Genomic DNA, 17,814 nt, shown 5'->3' with positions numbered 1-17,814 from the left:
CTGTTTTTATTGGAAAATATGTTTCAAATTCCAAGTAGCCAATTCACCAACACATTTCTGGAATGTAACTTATACTATGATTATTAATAAATATTAATTTATGAAAGATTAACAGGACATATTTTTGCAGGTAGTATGTTGATTTGCATTTAAAAGACAGAGTGGTTTAGCAAATGAGCCCTTGCTAATTGATTCCAGGATAAAAACAGTCTATGTTTATGTACACTGCTGAAGGCTCAGCCTATAATGACAGAGGCATAATGCCTTTGAAATCCTTGCTCCAAAGTAGCAGCACTAGGTTTTTCTAGTTTAGGAAAAGCCTTTAACTCCACAAAAATTGAAAACAATTTTTAAAGGCTATATTTAAGGAGATAGGAAGCTAGTATGCCTGTTTAACACCCTTGCATCAACTAACAAGTTTCTTTTAAGGTAGTTGTTTTGTAGACTGACTGATGATGTTTATATAGTCTTCTAAAAACTGGCTGGTTAATTTAGTCAGTCTCCAAATTAAAATTTAATCATGTATGCTGACAGGTTTTTTCTCTTTTATGTTGTTTTAATTTTCCATCAAGAAATAGGGCAGTATCCCAAACCAAGATCAATAAAAACAATCCATTTACTTGTCAGTAATATAAGACAAGTTTAGTAATACTGATTAGGAGAACATAGTTATGAACTTCAATTCTCTATAAACTATACCATCAAAAGATTTGTGTTTTGTGCCTTTTATTAGTGGGAAGTGAGATCAGATCAAATGCAATGGCATAAAAATGTATCTGAAAGTGTACTTTAATACATATAGATCTGATATCACAGACCTATATTTGATACAAATTCTCAAAAACAATGTCTGGACATGCCTACTTTTAACATTACTCACCTTTTGATATGATTTTTGCAGTATTTAGACTTGCTGGCTCTTTTCTATAGAATAGAACACTAAACGTCGATTTCCCACTCCATATATGTTTGCTCATAACTGTTCTTAGTTTTTTTGCCAGTTATGCTCTTGGTTCACGTGGTACTGCTGTACCAGAACTCTTACCAACACCATGGAAACTGTTCTCACTATAATTGCTCTTTTCTACTATCCTTTGGAAGGTTCAAAGTCTATGAACAGGTAAGATATATTACTGTTAATATACAAAATTCTAAAGCATGCTTGTGAAAAATCTTAAATATCAACATATTTTAATATCCATTGGACTCCATAATGTTGTTGAAGGTTATTACAACAATAAATTTTTAATGGATACATTTATTATAGCAGGAAACAGATATACTCAAACTGAGTAATTAAGGAGAGGTTAATAAAAACACCATTTACAAGAGTATAGACAGTGTTTAGAAAAGCCAATAAGGGGATACCACAGTACCCCAGGACTGGGCTCAGCAGGAAGTTTCTACTACACCTTGGCCCAAGGAGCAAGGAGAGGAAACATTACTAGAACCCATGCAGAGCTGTAACTTTCACTGGGCTCCAACAGAGGCACAGCCAGCCTTTAGCCATAACAAAGAGAGAGCTGAGAGAATGAAATACCCTGACTTAACTTTCTGTCCTCCAGTTAGCTAAAGGCAATCAGAAAGCAAGATGGCCCACTGATAGGGTCTATATAGGTGAGCCTCCCTGCACATGCAGTAGGTGAAAAGGAGAGAACAGATCTGGAAGGGCAAGTGAAAAATATACAGACCTGACTTGAGCATATACATACAAACTGGGGAAACAAATACCAAGCCAAAGGGACAACATGAGCAAAGGCACAAAGCTGTGGAGGGCCTTCATTGTACTTCCGGCAGTTTTTCCAGAGTAGCTAATATGTGGTAGAGTGCATGGAAGAAGAGAATAAGGGATGAGGCTGAAAGGAACTTTGCCCTTCTCGAGAACTAGAACTTTATAGGTCATAGGGAACCACTGGGGGCTTTTGAGAAGCAGGACATTATCATGTCTGATTTAGAAAGAATTCTCTTTAATAGCTGGTATTTAGGATATAATGAAATGGAGAAAGCCATAGTATGAGTCTAGTTAAGAAACTAGTGTCCATTCTTCGTATGTAAAAAGGTGGTTGGTTGTGAGGATGACATTGAGAAAGATCATTTCTGCATTAGACTCCTGACTGTAAGAATAGTCATTCAGTTATCTGTATGGTGAGGACTTTACTACAAGACAAAAAGTGAAAATAAGGAAAATGGGCATCTTAGGCTTGTGGCCAGGCCTGCAAAAAAATTACAGAATATCTTAGCCACACACATGAATTAGAAGGTTATGCAGAATGCAAGGCAGTTCTGAGGAATGGGCTGTTTTCTTGTGCCTTTATAGCCCAGCCTATGAATCCCTGTCTTAGTCATCCATCATTTTGAGGCTTAGCCAGTCCCTGTCCACTTCTTATGTACCTCTCATTCACTTTGAGAGAATCTGATTAGGTCTTTTCAATGTCATTGTCCCTATTTGGACATAGTTTTCACACTGGCCAGCCTTACATTGGCTGCCTGGGCTCGGACGCCCTTCTCCAATTCAGTAAGGAAAGGAGGACCATGCAGAACAAGTCACAACTATATAAGCATTTTTTTATATGACAGGTACTGTCAATAAATGACATTTTGCAAACTACTTTAAAATGCAAGTAGTATAAATGAAAAGATTTTAAAGGGTGGTATGAGAATATCTAAGCATTGATTTTTGTAAAATGAGAATAATAAAATAGGTGTCATAGAAATTAAATGAGAATCCATGTAGAGTGCATAGCATAGGACCTATTGCAAAGTGCTCAGTAAGTATTGAAAATAACAATGATGTTGTTATTATTAAGTAAAGCAGTGTTTCTGAGCAATTAAAAAAAAACAACTATGAAAAGATTCCCAACAAATGTCAGGACTTCATGTGAAATCATGCCAGTGGGAATGGGAGAGAAACAAAGTGAGTGTATGGATGAGAAGTCACTGTTTAAGGTGACTCCAAGATTTTAAGACTGAGAAACTGAGTGATGGGTTAACTTACATACTAGACACTGACCAGGTTTGAGGGGAAGTTGTGGGGCTTATTTCAGACACTTTGATTTTGAACGCCAGGAAGAGATCTATGTAGAAATCTTCAGAAAGGAGTAAGAAGTCCAAGTCTGAAAATCTGGGGTGAGGTTAGGGCTGGAAATATACATTAGACTGTCCCCTAGGAAGTTTCACAATAGCAGAAGTTACAATTACACTGTCTGTGAGTCAGAGCAAGCCAGAACTATGCTTTATTTCACTTGGCAAAGTTTTAAAATTGGATAATCTTACATAATATCTGGATTTCTGGTTTCTCTTGGGGGGGAAAAAATAGAAGGCCTAAAAACATTTTAGGCCAGGATTTCTTCATGGCAATATCAAGAGTCCACAGCCAGCCTACATCACTCATCTGAGTACTTATTTGACCTGTGTAAGCATCTGAACTTGAAATCTTTGCTGTTACATCCTCACCAACATTAGAATTCTTTACAATTATAGTTAACAGGTAAATAATAGTATCATAAAGTTATTTTTGTTTGCTAGCTTTCACTTTCTAGCAGGGCTAAGTGTATTTCCAGGTGATAATTTTCCAACTGTAGTTTACGATTAAATCTCTTTTAGCCATTGAAAGAAGTCCTAATGGTAAAAATCCACATTCCTACCCATAATCCATCATTTAGGTTTTATGGCAGGCTTTTAAAATCAGTTGTACATATACATCTTCCAGCTGGATATAATTTGCAGCTTACTTTGAGAACAAAATCATACGGACTCAGAAGCCCATCATTGCCTAAATAATCCCAATGTTTCTTTAAATGCAGTTGGTGTCTATCTGAGAGAATGGTTTTGTGTGACTTTGATATTCCTATGGGAGACTTGGTCATTTTTCCATCTGGAAAGCAACTGGCAGGATTGTATGGTTGAAAGTTAGAATACCTTTCAGCAAACAAAACCAGCAGTAAGACATAGAATAATTGTTGATTTCAAAATTTAGAGCTGGGGAAAACCTTAGATATTACTTTATTTATGGATGAGAAAAATTTAAGAGCCAGAAGGTATAAGTAACTTTCCCAAGTTCACATAACTATTTATACCAAAAGGAAAATGCTCTCATTTTTTTTCAGTGTTATATCAAAGTGTAAATAGTAGATGACTTCTAAACTCTATTCCCAGTTGTCTTGACAATACATTTGCCTTGTTTATAGTGTCAAGTACTCATCCCTGGTGGCACTTGCCTTCATAATTCGTCCCACAGCTCTCATTCCATGGATACCTTTGTTCTTCAAACATTTCTGGCAAGAACAAAGAAAGTTTGATCTTATTCTGCATCAGTTTTTACCTGTCGGGTAAGTATTGCTACAGTCCACCTATCAATTTTATTTTTTTTAGTTTCTTATGTTTTAATTTAGTAACCTGTAATTTATATATTAGGAACATAATTTCACATCTTGCCCTGGCCAGGTGGCTCAGTGGGTTGGAGCACTGTCCCATAAATCAAAGGTTGTGGGTTTGATTCCTGGTCAGGGCACATACCTAGGTTGCAGATTCAATCCCCAGTCAGGGTTGGGGCCTGTACAGGAGGCAGCCAATCAGTGTTTCTCTTTCTCTGCTTCTAAAATTAGGAAACACGTCCTCGGGTGATGATTAAAAAAATAATTTTAAATCTTTTAATTATTATCTATCTTCTAATGTCAGTAAGAATTGTCAGACCAAGGAAACAAAATATTTCCAAATTTATATTTTAATATGTATGATTCTGATTAAGTATTTTAATTTGCTTAAGTGAGAAAGAATCTTTGCAATTCTTTCTTAGAACTTTCCTATGCATTATTTCTTAAATATTTCCTGGGTACATTTTAGAGAAACTTAATTTTTTTACATTTGTACATGGCTTTATCATTTATAATGGGCATTCACATATTAACACATGATTTTCAAAATTTTTGGATCTAGCAATGTAGGTGTTTTTGTTTTGTGGAAGAAATTGGCTTCGCAATATTAAAAATGAGTCAGCCAAAGTCATTAGGTTGGTTGCTATGATAGAACTAAGATTGAAACTCAGGTCTTCTATATTTTGAGCTTTAGGATCAGCCTTAACCCAAACATCTAGCAGAGTATCCAAAACAGTTATTTATTAATAAGGGATGAATGTATTCTGACTCTTAGAACAGTGATTTTTTAATATTCTAGTAGACAGTCTATACAAGTATTTTTTGGTAATAGTAAAAAGGATTAATTCATCTGGTAACTAAATCACTGGTGTCATTTCTCAGATTTATAACAATTGTTTTTAATGTAATACATTCATTCAGCAAATATTTACGTATTTAACCCTAGTGTGTGCAGGATGCTGTTACAGATGCTGGAGATAGAGCAGTTTCACAAACAAAGTCCCTGCATTCATGAAGTTTGCATGCTAGTGGGAAAGACAGATAGCCAAATACAAGTATGCATTTGTAATATATATTTGTCAATTGACAGTAAATGCTATAGGAAAAAATAATGAGATAAGAAGGATAGAGCGCTGGTGCAAGATGGAAAGGGTGTTACATTTTACAGGGTAACTGGGGAGGACCCCACCAGGATAAGATGACATTGGAGCCAAAACCTAAGGGAACTGAGTGAACCGTGTAGAGGAGGAAAAAATATTCCAGACAAAGGAATCAAAGTGCAAAGGCCTTGACACAGGGATTGTTTGGCATTTCCCAGGAGCAGCAGAGGGACCAGTGTATCTACAAAAGAGTGAGCTTGGGACAGTGAGATAGTGAGGTCAGAGGAAGAGCAAGGGCTTAGTTATTAGGCTTTTACACTGAGGGAGATTAAAGTCCTTTTACTCTTAGCAGTACATAGTCTACTCATTCAACAAGCTTTAACACACTTTGTATCTAGCATTTGATGATTCAGAGGTCAGACACAGTGTCTGCTCCCAAAGTCAAAAGTCTGGGGGGAAAGACTGTCTTTCCACACTAGAATGTAAACTTCATGCAGGAAGGAGACTAAGGGACATGACAGTTGAACACAACATATGATCAGGATCTTTTATTTCTTTATATAAAATATATTTTGGGGAAAATTGGCAAAATCTGAACAACATATACATTAGATAGCCATAAAGACTTAGTGTTTATTTCTTGACTGTGAGGATTTATGGTTTACATAAGAGAACTTACTTGTTTTTAGGAAATACCCACTCAGGTATTTAGGGATACAGGTGAATTATGACTGCAACTTACTGTCAGCAGTTCAGAAAAAAACTGTATTTAAAAAGACAAAGAGAAAGATGAAGCAAATATGGTAAAATGCTAATATTTGGGGCACTAGGAGAAGGATATATGGAAATTTTTTGTACTATTCTTGCAACTTTACTCAGAAATCATGTCAAAACAAAAAATTGAATGTCATTTACAGTGGATCCAAAAACATCAGATGCCTACAAATAAAATAATGAAAGGTATATAAGAGCTCTATACAGAAAGCTACAAAACATTATTGGGAGGAGCAATGAAGACCTAAATAAATGGAAGAATATGCTGTTCATGATGGAAGACTTAATATTTTAAAGCTATCAGTTCTCCCCAGATTGATCTATTTAGTGCAGTACAGTTAAAATCCCAATATGGGGGTGGGGAGTGGTGAATCAATAAGCTGATTTTAAGTTTAAGTAGACTGCAAAAGGCCAACAGAGTCCTGGCTGGTGTAATTCAGTGGATTGAGCACTGGCCTATGAACTGAAAGGTTGCTGGTTCGATGCCCAGTCAGGGCACATGCCTGGGTTGCAGGCCAGGTCCCCAGTAGGGGGCATGTGAGAGGCAACCACATGTTGATGTTTCTCTCCCACTCTTTCTCCTTCCCATCCCCTCTCTCTTAAAAATAAATAAATAAATAAAAATTTTTAAAGGCCAATAGAATCTTGGAGAGAAAAAAATGTTGGAAGCCTTGCATTTCTACATATCAAGATTTATTACAAAGTTACGGTAATTAGTGCAAGATAAAACAGATAGACTGGTGAACACAATAGGGTCCAGCAACAGATCCAGACATAAATGCCCATTTCATTGCTTATTGCCAGTTGACAAATATGTATTACAAATACATACTTGTGTTTGGCTATTTGTCTTTCCCCACTAGCATGCAAACTTCATGAATGCAGGGACTTTGTTTGTGAAACTGCTCTATCTCCAGCATCTGTAACAGCATCTGGCTCTAGTAATGTTAGAGTACAGCAGAGAAAGGATAGTCTGTTCAATAAGTATAGAATTAGTTGGATATCCATATAAAAAATTACTGTTGATTCTGACTTGCCACCATAAGCCACCCCAAGGCAGGGGTGTCAAACTCACTTTCACCAGGGGCCACATCAGCCTGTCAGTTGCCTGAATGGAATTTTAGGACTGTATAAATGTAACTACTCCTTAACAGTTAAGCTAGAGCTTGGCGCTGCCACTGGGTAGAAAACAAGATGCCAGGATGGATGAAACAAGGTGACGGGCCTTGTGTTTGCCACCTGTGCCCAAGGGAATTAAAGATAGTACTGTAAAGGTAAAAGAGTGGCACCTCTGCCAGATATGATGGAATATCCTGTGACCTTGATGCAGAGATTTCCTAAATAAAACATAGTGTTAAAATATAAAGGAAGAAGATAAATTTGAATATGTTAACATTCAAGACTCTTTTCATCAAATTCACCATTAAGTAGTGAAAAAAGGAAAGCAAGGCACAGATCAGAAGGTATTTGCAATACAAAAAACCAAAGATGTATAAATTACAATATAAAATAACAAAAATTATATAAGGAACTTACAAAAATATGTAAGAAATAGGTAACTTAATAGAAAATTGATGAAGAGACCTGAACAGGCCTCTTCAAAAGATATTTCAATAGCTAGGAAGTATAAAAATACTCACCTCATTAGTCATCAAAGGAATGTAAATAAAATCATCATAACATGCTTCTATGAATCTACTCAAATGGTGTAAAAGGATATAGAACCCTTGTATATGCCTGTGGAAATATAAATTGATATAACACTTTGGAAAACTAAGTATCAACTAAAGCTGATTGTGCCTCTACCCTAAGGCCCAGTAATTTCAACCCTACATTTATACTCAACAGAAAGGCATATATATGGGAACCAAAAGATGAGTCAAAGGATGTTCATAGCACTGTTAATAATACCTAAAAAAGGGAAGCACAGTGACCATCAACAGAATACATGTGGCATACTAATTCGGTGGAATACTGTACAGTATTATAAATTAATGTCCTACTGAAGTATGCACAAAAACATGGTTAAATCTCACATTTGTTGATTGTAGGAAACTGGACAAGGGTCTATATAGTATGATTCCATTTTTGTGAAATTCAAAAAAGGTAAAACTGTGCTATCAGAAATCAGGGTAGTGGTCCCCTCTGGGAAGGGAGTGGAGATTGACTGGTTGGAGGGATGAAGGGGCCTTTTGAAGTGCCACTGATGCTGTGTCCTGATCTATATGTCACACAGTTGTGTTCGTATTGCGATGATTCATGAAGCCATGTACTCATAGTGTACTCTTCTCTGTGTGTTTGTCACAGGCAGCCTCTGAGATGCCCTCCACTAATCCCAACATCTTAATATTAATATAATCATAATTCCAGTAATCCTGTATAATCCCCTTACCTTGAACAGGGAGTAGACATTTTAATTCTAATAAACAGAAATGGCAGAAGGGACATCACTTGCACAGCTGGTTTGTAAAGATGATGGCTTCCATCTAAGGTGCCTGTCTCACTCTTTCTTAGCTGACTTATACTGCGGGAAGCCACATGTCATGTCTTAAGGCACCTTCAAGGAGAGGGTCACATGTGGGAGCCTGAGCTCTGCCAATAACCTGTGTGTGAGCTTGGAAGCAAATCTCCCTATTACCCCCCCCCTAAAAAAAAGCCTTTAGATGAACGTGTAGCTCCAGCCAATATCTTGTGTGTTTTTTTTTAAATATACTTTGGTTATGCTATTACAGCTGTCCCAACTTTCCCCCTTTGTCTCCTTCTATCCGGTAACCCTCATTCCCTCTAGCAATACTCCCTACTGTTAGTTCATGTCCATGGGTCATGCATGTAAGTTCCTTGGCTTCTCCATTTCCTATATTGTTCTTTTTTTTTTAATTTTTATTTTATTGGTTATGCCATTACATTTGTTCTATTTCCCCCCTTCATTCCCCTCCACCCTGCACACCCCTCCCCACCATTCCCCCCCTTTAGTTCATGAACACGTGTCTCAAGTTCTTTAGATTCTATATTTCCCCTACTATTCTTACCCTCCCCCTATCTATTTTCTGTCTACTGTCTATGCTACTTATTTTCTGTACCTTCTCCCCCCTTCTCCCACTCCCCTGTTGCTAACCCTCCATTTGATCTCCATTTCTGTGTTTCTGTTCCTGTTCTAGTTGTTTGCTTTGTTTTTGTTTTGTTTTAGGTCTGGTTGTTAATCATTGTGAGTTTGCTGTCATTTTAGTATGCATGTTTTTATCTTCTTTTTCTTAGGTAAGTCCCTTTAACATTTCATATAAGAAGGGCTTGGTGATGATGAACTCCTTGAATTTGATCTTATCTGAGAAGCACTTTAACTGTCCTTCCATTTTAAATGAAAGCTTTTCTGAATAGAGCAATCTTGGTTGTAGGTCTTTGGATTTCATGATTTGGAATACTTCTTTCCAGCCCCTTCTTGCCTGTAAGGTCTCTTTTGAGAAATCAGCTCTGATGGGAACTCCTTTGTAGGTGACTGTCCCCTTAGCTCTTGCTGCTTCTAGGATTCTCTCCTTCATTTTAATCTTGGCTAATGTAATGATGATGTGCCTTGGTGTGTTCCTTCTTGGGTACAACTTCTTTGGGACTCTCTGAGCTTCCTGGATTTCCTGGAAGTCTACTTCCTTTGCCAGAATGGGGAAGTTCTCTTTTATTATTTGTTCAAATAAGGTTTCCACTTGTGACTGTTCCTCTTCCCCTTCTGGTACCCCTATAATTCAGATGTTGGAGTGTTTAAAGATGTCCTGGAGGTTCCTAAGCCTCTCCTCATTTTTTTGAATTCTTGTTTCTTCATATTTTTCTGTTTGGTCATTTTTTCCTTCCTTCTGGTCTGCTCCCTTGATTTGAGTCCCAGTTTCCTTTCCATCACTATTGGTTCCCTGTGCATTTCTCTTCATTTCACTTAGTGTAGCCTTCATTTGTTCCTCTAATTTGTGACTAAAATCAACCAGTTCTGTGAGCATGCTGATCACCAGTGTTTTGAACTGTGCATCTGAAAGTTTGGCAATTTCTTGTTCGCTTAGATTTATTGGCTCTGGGGCTCTGAGTTGTTCTTGAGCCATGTTTTGATCTGTTTGTGCCTGTTACATATGAGGAGAGGCGCCTTAGGTGTTCACCAGGGCGGGGCCACCCAGATGGCTGGTTTGTGACGCTGTATGTGGGGGCAGGGTCAGAGAGGGAGCAATGGTGGTCCTCTCCGCTCGCCTAGTCTGCCTCACTACTTGTCCCTGTCTGTTTATCTGAGCACAAATGTGCGAGCCCGCTGTCCTGCACCGGGCCTGCACTATCTGTCTCAATGCACGTCTCTTCACTGGTTTATCTGCGCGCCAATGCGCGACCTCAGACAGCCAGACGCGCCACGCCTTCCCGTAGTTACCCTGCACCTGGGATCCGTGCCCTCGGCTGCTTGCACGCTGCCCGGGTCAGGGGATCGTTTTTGCCCAACCCGCTCCACTGCTGGCTTCGCTGCTCTCATCAGTTTAGCTGAGCATTTCATTGTTTTTAGACTCTGTATTTTCAATTTTCTGTGATTTGGTTACATTTATCGTTAAAACTTTGTTGATTTTAGATTTGGTTGTGCAAGGAAGCAAAGTGTTTCCACCTACGCCTCCATCTTGGTGGAAGTCCCTATATTGTTCTTAACCTCCCCCTGTAACTACCAATTTGTACTTCTTAATCACTGCACCTTTTCCCTCAACCTCCCCTTTCCCCCACCCAACTGATAACCCTCTGTGATCTCCGTATATATGATTGTTCCTGTTCTAGTTGCTTATTTAGATTACTGATAGTTGTGAATTTATTGCCATTTTAATGTTCATGATTTTGATCTTCTTTTTCTTATATAAGTCCCTTTAGCATTTCACATAAGAATGGCTTGGTGATGTGCTCACTTCAGCAGCCCATATACTAAGAATGGCTTGGTGATGATGAGCTCCTTTTAAGTTTTACCTTGTCTGGGAAGCACTTTATCTGCCTTTCAATTCTAAGTGGTAGTTTTGCTGAGTAGAGTAATCTAGGTTGTAGGTCCTTGCTTTTCATCACTTCGAATACTTCTTGCCAGTCCCTTTTAGCCTGTAAAGTTTCTTTTGAGAAATCAGCTGACAGTCTTACAGCAACTCCTTTGTAGGTAACTGGTCTGCTTTTGTCTTGTTTTTAAGGTTATCTTTTTATCTTTAACCTTTGGCATTGTAATTATGGTGTGTCTTGGTATGGACCTGTTTGGGTCCATCTTTTTTGGGACTGTTTGTGCTTCCTGGTCTTGTATGTCTATTTCCTTCACCAAATTAGGGAAGTTTTCTTTCATTATTTTTTCAAATAAGTTTTCAATTCCTTATTCTTCCTCTTCTTCTGGCACTCCTATGATTTGGATGTTACTATGATTAAAGATGTCCCAGAGGCTCCTGGCCTATCCTCATTTTTAAAAGTTTTTTCTTGCTATTCTTATTGCTTTTTTTTTCTTTATGTTTCAAGTCATTGATTTGATTCTCTGCTTCATCCACACCACTGTTGGTTCCTTGTAAATTTTTAGTTCACTTAGTACGACCTTCATTTCTGCATGGGTCTTTTCTTATGCTGTTGAAATACCCAATGAGTTCCTGGAACATTCTGATAACCAGTGTTTTGAACTTTGCATCTGATAGGTTAGGTCCAGTTTTAGTTCTTTTTCTGGGGTTTTGTTCTGCTTTCATTTGGGCCATATTCCTATCTCCTCAACTTGGCAGCCTTCCCACCCCCTCTGTATTAGGCAGAGTTGCTTTGACTTCCCGTCTTAGTAGTGTGGCCTGTTGTAGAAAAGTGCACCAGTGAATTGTATGGGGTGGAGCCTTAGGTAGTCTTCAGGGCAACCTATATCACTACTCTGTAGCTCTGTGTGGGAGAGGGCTCAGAGAGGGGACAGTACTGCTGTCTGGCGTCTGGAGTCCTGCCCAGGAGAAAGCTGTCTCCCGGCATTCACCTTATTGCCACTCACTTCAATTTCTCCCCATATGCCATTGGTACCCTTCCAGCTATAACCCTGGTGCTGAATCCCAGAGGGGGTGAGTCTGCATGAGTCGTAAGCCTGTTGCCAACCCACTAAGAGGAGTCTCTTAAGAATCCCCATTTCTTCTGCTGCACCAACCCCCTGCTGGTTTTTACAGCCAGAAGTTATGGGGGCTTACTGTATTTTGCTGTGTATAATACACTCCATGTAAAATGCATACCCACATTTTTTACCCAAACTTGAAGGGAAAAAGTCATTTTATTTTTTAAATTGAATTTTTAATTTCTATCTAGAAACAAACCTGATTGTCATATTCCAGGGTATTATTTTGTATATGGATATCATTATTGCTTTCTAGAGTTACACTTTTAACACATAAGCATGTTAAAAAAAATTAAAAACCTTTGTATTAGTACTACCCATGTATAAAGTGCATCCTTATTTTTCCCTCAAAAACTTGGGCAAAAATGTGTGCATTATCCATGGCGGTGGTATCTTCCTGGTGCTGGAATCCTGGGCTGCATGGTCGGGTCTGGGATCCTTCACTCCTAAGAGATCTCCCAATTTTTATCCACCACATTTGGATGTGGGACCACCCCTTCCACATCTCCACACTTCTCTGCGCCACTTGTGTCTGTTTCTCCCTGTGCCTTTCCACCCCTCCTACCCGTCTGGATAACTGTGGCTTCTTTAAATCCTTGGTTGTCGGACTTACACAACAGCTTAATTTTCAGATCGTTCTGGGTGATGTTTTTGTAGCCTAGTACTAATTTTTGCTGTCATTGTCCAAGGAGCAGAGGCATGTTTATCTACACCTACACCTCCACCTTAACCAGCCCAGCCAACATCTTGACAATTCATGAGAGACCATGAGTCAGAGACTCTCAGCTAAGCTGTGCCTGGCTGGATTCTTAACTTGAGAAACTGAGAAAATAAATGTTTTAAGTTGCCAAGTTTAGGGATCATTGGTTATGCAGCATTACAAATGCAGTGTGTATTACTTTTTTAAGTTTGCTTAAATGCAGCTATGTAATGAAATATCTTTCAAAATGTGTAAATCCATATTCAGTACATGAAACTAAAACATTTTTAAAGCGGCTTTTTCAAAAAATGGCTTTGATAAAAGGCATTTGCAAACCCATATGCCAATATTGGATTTTTAGTTAAGTTCAGACTGTTAATCATCCTTTTGTTTTTTATTTTTCAGACTTGTCACTTTAAGTTGTTCTCTAATAATCGATCGTACGTTTTTTGGTCAGGTGAGTAAAATATAGAGGTGTTTACAATATATTATAAATATATGTACAATAGATGGAAATCTAGCTATTTATTACAGTAAAAGCTCAACCCAATTTTTTAATTCATGAATACTTGGAAACACAGGAAGATCATTAAAGATGACTGCCAGCATGCGCCTTTGGTTCAATTTGTTGCACTTTCTATATAACAGAACTGTGTACTCCTAGTTCAAATTCAGCAGTACATTTTGTAAGGCATTTTTGTCAGGTTTGCAAGCAGTAAAGGTTAGATTTTTTTAAAAATGACTTTAGTGGCCTCAAGGTAATCATAAACAATTCTAATCAACCATAATACTCTATTCTTCAAGCATTTGGCTTGACATTTTAATCTCGTAATTGCTGGTTGTTTTTAAGTTGCCTGTTTTTCAGTTGCTTACAGGCTCTGGAATCTTTTGCTTAGTGCTCTTATTAGCTGTGTGACCTTGGACATGTCATGTACCCTTCTTGCCAGTTTATCTGGAAATAATTGTGGTACTTGTCTCATGTTAAAGGGTTAAATGAGATAATGCACGTGTAATGTTCACAGTGGTGCCTGGCACAAGCAAGTATTTAACATTAGCTGTTGTTGCTTTTGATTATCTGCTTTGTATCATACTTCAAATTGCAATGTTTCCAAAGCTTTATCATACTAGGTAATATGTGACGTAAGGTACTGGAATCAAAAAATTTAAAAGATTTTTTTTTTCTTTTTAAGATTTTCTTCATTTACTTTGAGAGAGCAGGGGAGGCGGGGGTGGATAGAGAAACACTGATTGGTTGCTTTTCATATGCCCCCAACCGGGAACCTGGCCCACAACCCAGGCATGTGCCCTGACTGGGAATCAAACCAGCGACCTATCAGTTTGCAGGCTCAGTCCAGAGCCACACTAGCCAGGGCTTTAGCTCTAATTTTATGTAAAACTTAATGTCAAAATGTAAATATGTATTCACTTTCTTGAATCTCAAAAACCTAGTGTTTTACAAGTTAACAAAGAACACATTAATACTTAGAACATAAAAAAAGTACTTCGTATGATCATTAATCCAAGTTATTAGTATAAACTATTACTTGGTATTTAGATTTCATTCCTGATTTAATGTCAGGATTCTGCCAAATTTCCTAATGCCAAAGATTCATACTTGGCACTAACACATTTCTGTTTCTCTTTCCTTCAACCATGCCAGTGGACTGTGGTTCAGTATAATTTTTTGAAATTTAACGTGCTGCAGAATTTGGGAACATTTTATGGTTCTCACCCATGGCACTGGTACTTCAGTCAAGGATTTCCAGTTGTTTTGGGCACTCACCTACCCTTCTTTATTCATGGCTGCTTTCTAGCCCCAAAGAGGTACCAGATACTTTTGGTGACTGTGCTGTGGACACTTCTGGTTTACAGGTAAGATTTTATTTGTTCAAATAGTTAATTTTGATAATGTTACCAAGAAATTAATTCCTCAAAACGTAAACTGTTACCTTTTACAGATGCATTCAAGATTGACTTGTTAATTGGGATAATTTAGCAGACAGAAAAAGTTGTAATTATACCAGTGCTCAGATAGAATGGATAGTTTTGACTGATTAGTTTACTTAACAAGGATTGCATTCAATTTCTAGGGAGTTGAACAAATTTCACTTGTTCTTAAAAAGCTACCAAAATTTTAAGTATGAGGGGAACTAGAGAAGTAATATTCTAAAATGAAAATGTATGCATATTTCTTCCAAATTTGAGTAATATGACTTGGATTGGTAATAGAAATTTCTTAGAATGTAATTACACCTTAGACACTCACATCAAATGTTAGGGTTACTTGTAATACAGCACCTTACAACAGAAAAATGGGACACTCATTCCCGAGGCATGAAAGTCAGTCTCAGTACTTCGAAGAATGGGTCCTTTTAATTTTGTTTCATTTTAAATGCACTAATTTATTAAAGTATGTAATACAAGAAATTATTTTATTATGTTTTTCTATTATAGCATGTTGAGCCACAAAGAATTCAGGTTTATCTATCCAGTTTTACCATTTTGTATGGTATTCTGTGGTAAGTATTTTTGTTCAATATAGAAACAAATCATATAAAAGTAGATAAAAGACTAAGCTCTCATTAAACTCTAAAGTATTTGTTTTCAACTAGACTAAAAGAAAATTGCTTCTAAAGATAAAATAACTACATTACTGCAGTATTCTCATTTTGCAGCCTAAATGTCTTTTTGCTGCCAAAAGATAAAGTGAAATATAATCATAAGGATCCACTATCTGAAGCGCCCTCTGGTGGTAGTATTTCTGGCTATTGGAAATCTCACTAAAAAGTGATGGAATAATAACATATTTTAGAAGACACTTTATGATTAGTGTTTCATAAAAATATACTTATAGCTATTGAAACTAGTTTTTAATGCTTTAAGACTCACTCTAATGCAATTTGTAAAGTGCTTCACACCTGATTTAATTTTGGCCCTTCATCTTTTCTAGTAGGTCCTTGCAATAATTTTTGTACATGTGACTTCGAGAGTTTTGTATCATTCAGCTGTGGAATTTTTACACTGCTCATTTTGGAAAAATTATGAACTGAAACTTTATTAACTTCAATTCAAAATAAATGACTTGATTTCCTTCAAATATTAATCACTAAAAAAATCACTGGACTGGGGAGGGAAGAAATGAGTAATCAACTGGGATTAGAGACAGGGCAAAGCTAGGAAGTTAATGGCATCAACCTTTTTATTTATAAAACAACTCCAGAGAACCAGAGCTAGGCAGCCTTCTTTGACCAAGAAAGTACACTTGATCGCTTTCAGATCTGATGTACTCGTTTAAGTACAAATATACACCCTATTTATATATCTAAGGTACTGAAACCAAAATTAATTCATCATTGCCTTATGATCTTACTTTATACACATATAAAAATATAGGTGTCTCACAACTATTTAAGAATAGTGGTTTATTTACCACAGCAAATTTGTTCATAAACCACTATCCAGTATCTTTTTTTTTAAATGAACTTGAGTTAGTTATTATTGTTTGGTTTCTGCCCTGGTGAGACAAATATGTGCGTCTCATTTAATTTAAGAAGTTCTGATTTCACTTTTATAATCTGGAGCTTTCCAGCATTTCACTTGTATCTTCACAAAGTGTTTCAAGAAAAAACTGCATTTTTTTAACCTTATTCCCAGTCCAAAAGACTTAAGTATTAGGATCCCAGTAATCTCTGGTTCCCAGTCTCAACGACTTAAGATGAAATGCTGTTGAGGGTTGAGATCCTCTTGTAACAGGTAAGAATCCATCTTTTTTTCCAGCTGGTGTCCACTCAGGATACCTGAAGGACCAAGACCCACCAAAACCCCTGACCTCACAGGATGTGATCTCTTCCACCAGATATATACCCAAGGTTCTTGAGTGGCCCCAAAATTGATTCTTGGGACACTCATACTGCCATTAAGAGTTTGACCTCTTTTAATGCCAAGAGGTTCCAAAACAAGGACCAATTAAGTAGTGAGCTCACCTAGGCGAAAATCTCTGGATATTCAGGATGTCAAACAACAGTTCTCTATGGAGTCCTTGACGTGTTCAATAGCCCAGTTTGAGTCTTTTCTAACCACCTGAGATTCTGAGTTATATCACATTTCAAATGTCAGTTTTCTTCTATTCCTGTATGAACTATTTGAACCTGATTTTATATAAACATGACATCTCTATTAGCAATTGCTATGTATACAGGGTACCTCAAAACTTGACTTAAAGCTCCATTTATTTTTTTCCAAGTCTGCAGTTCAGCTGGGTGGTTCTTCCCACCTCCACTGAGTTCACTTAGGTGGGATGAGCTGCAGGTGGGGCACACACAGCTCTACCAACCTAGGAGGGGTTCTCACATTTGGGGTTCAGCCAGCTATAAGCTGAGGTACCTCAGCTCTTCTCCATGTAGCTGGAGCTTGTTCATTTGCTATAAGCAGGGTTCCAAGAGAAGGAACAGAAGTGTGTAATGCCCTTTAAGGCCCAAGCACGGAACTGAGCTGGCACTGCTTCCACCACAGTCCCAGCCAGGGCAGATTCGAGATGAGAAATGAACTTCAGGCTCATTTAGGGGCTGAGCACAGGAAGAGAATAATTATGTACCTTCTTTCCATCTGGATTGAAAGTTTGTTTCCCTCAGTCCTATCCAAAAATAGGTCTTAACCACAGAAAAACATACCATCTGAAATTGGCTCTGATCCTTAGTGAACTTTATAACCTTGTGTCTCAGTTTCCTTATCCATAAAACAAAGGTGCCACTGGTCTATTTAACAGTG

General features: G+C 37.6%; 2 protein-coding genes across 2 annotated transcripts in view; one reads left to right on the top strand and one right to left on the bottom strand.

Annotated features, from left to right (window-relative positions):
• Window positions 1–17,814, bottom strand: part of CCPG1 (cell cycle progression 1) — an 80,398-nt gene that overhangs the window by 10,632 nt on the left and 51,952 nt on the right. The window lies entirely within an intron of this gene.
• The window catches only part of PIGB (phosphatidylinositol glycan anchor biosynthesis class B), a 28,112-nt gene that overhangs the window by 5,127 nt on the left and 5,171 nt on the right, over window positions 1–17,814 (top strand). Inside the window, exons 4-8 of the mRNA XM_053670128.1 lie at window positions 990–1,120; window positions 4,188–4,328; window positions 13,453–13,504; window positions 14,708–14,919; window positions 15,502–15,566. Of these exons, the coding sequence (XP_053526103.1) occupies window positions 990–1,120; window positions 4,188–4,328; window positions 13,453–13,504; window positions 14,708–14,919; window positions 15,502–15,566 (601 nt within the window). The remainder of the gene's footprint in view (window positions 1–989; window positions 1,121–4,187; window positions 4,329–13,452; window positions 13,505–14,707; window positions 14,920–15,501; window positions 15,567–17,814) is intronic.

Source organism: Artibeus jamaicensis, unplaced genomic scaffold (assembly GCF_021234435.1).
Source record: "Artibeus jamaicensis isolate MK-2021 breed Jamaican fruit bat unplaced genomic scaffold, CSHL_Jam_final contig_548, whole genome shotgun sequence".
In the NCBI taxonomy this organism is placed as follows: domain Eukaryota; kingdom Metazoa; phylum Chordata; class Mammalia; order Chiroptera; family Phyllostomidae; genus Artibeus; species Artibeus jamaicensis.
Note: the sequence above shows the minus strand (reverse complement) of the source record. Positions and strands in the feature narration are given on the sequence as shown.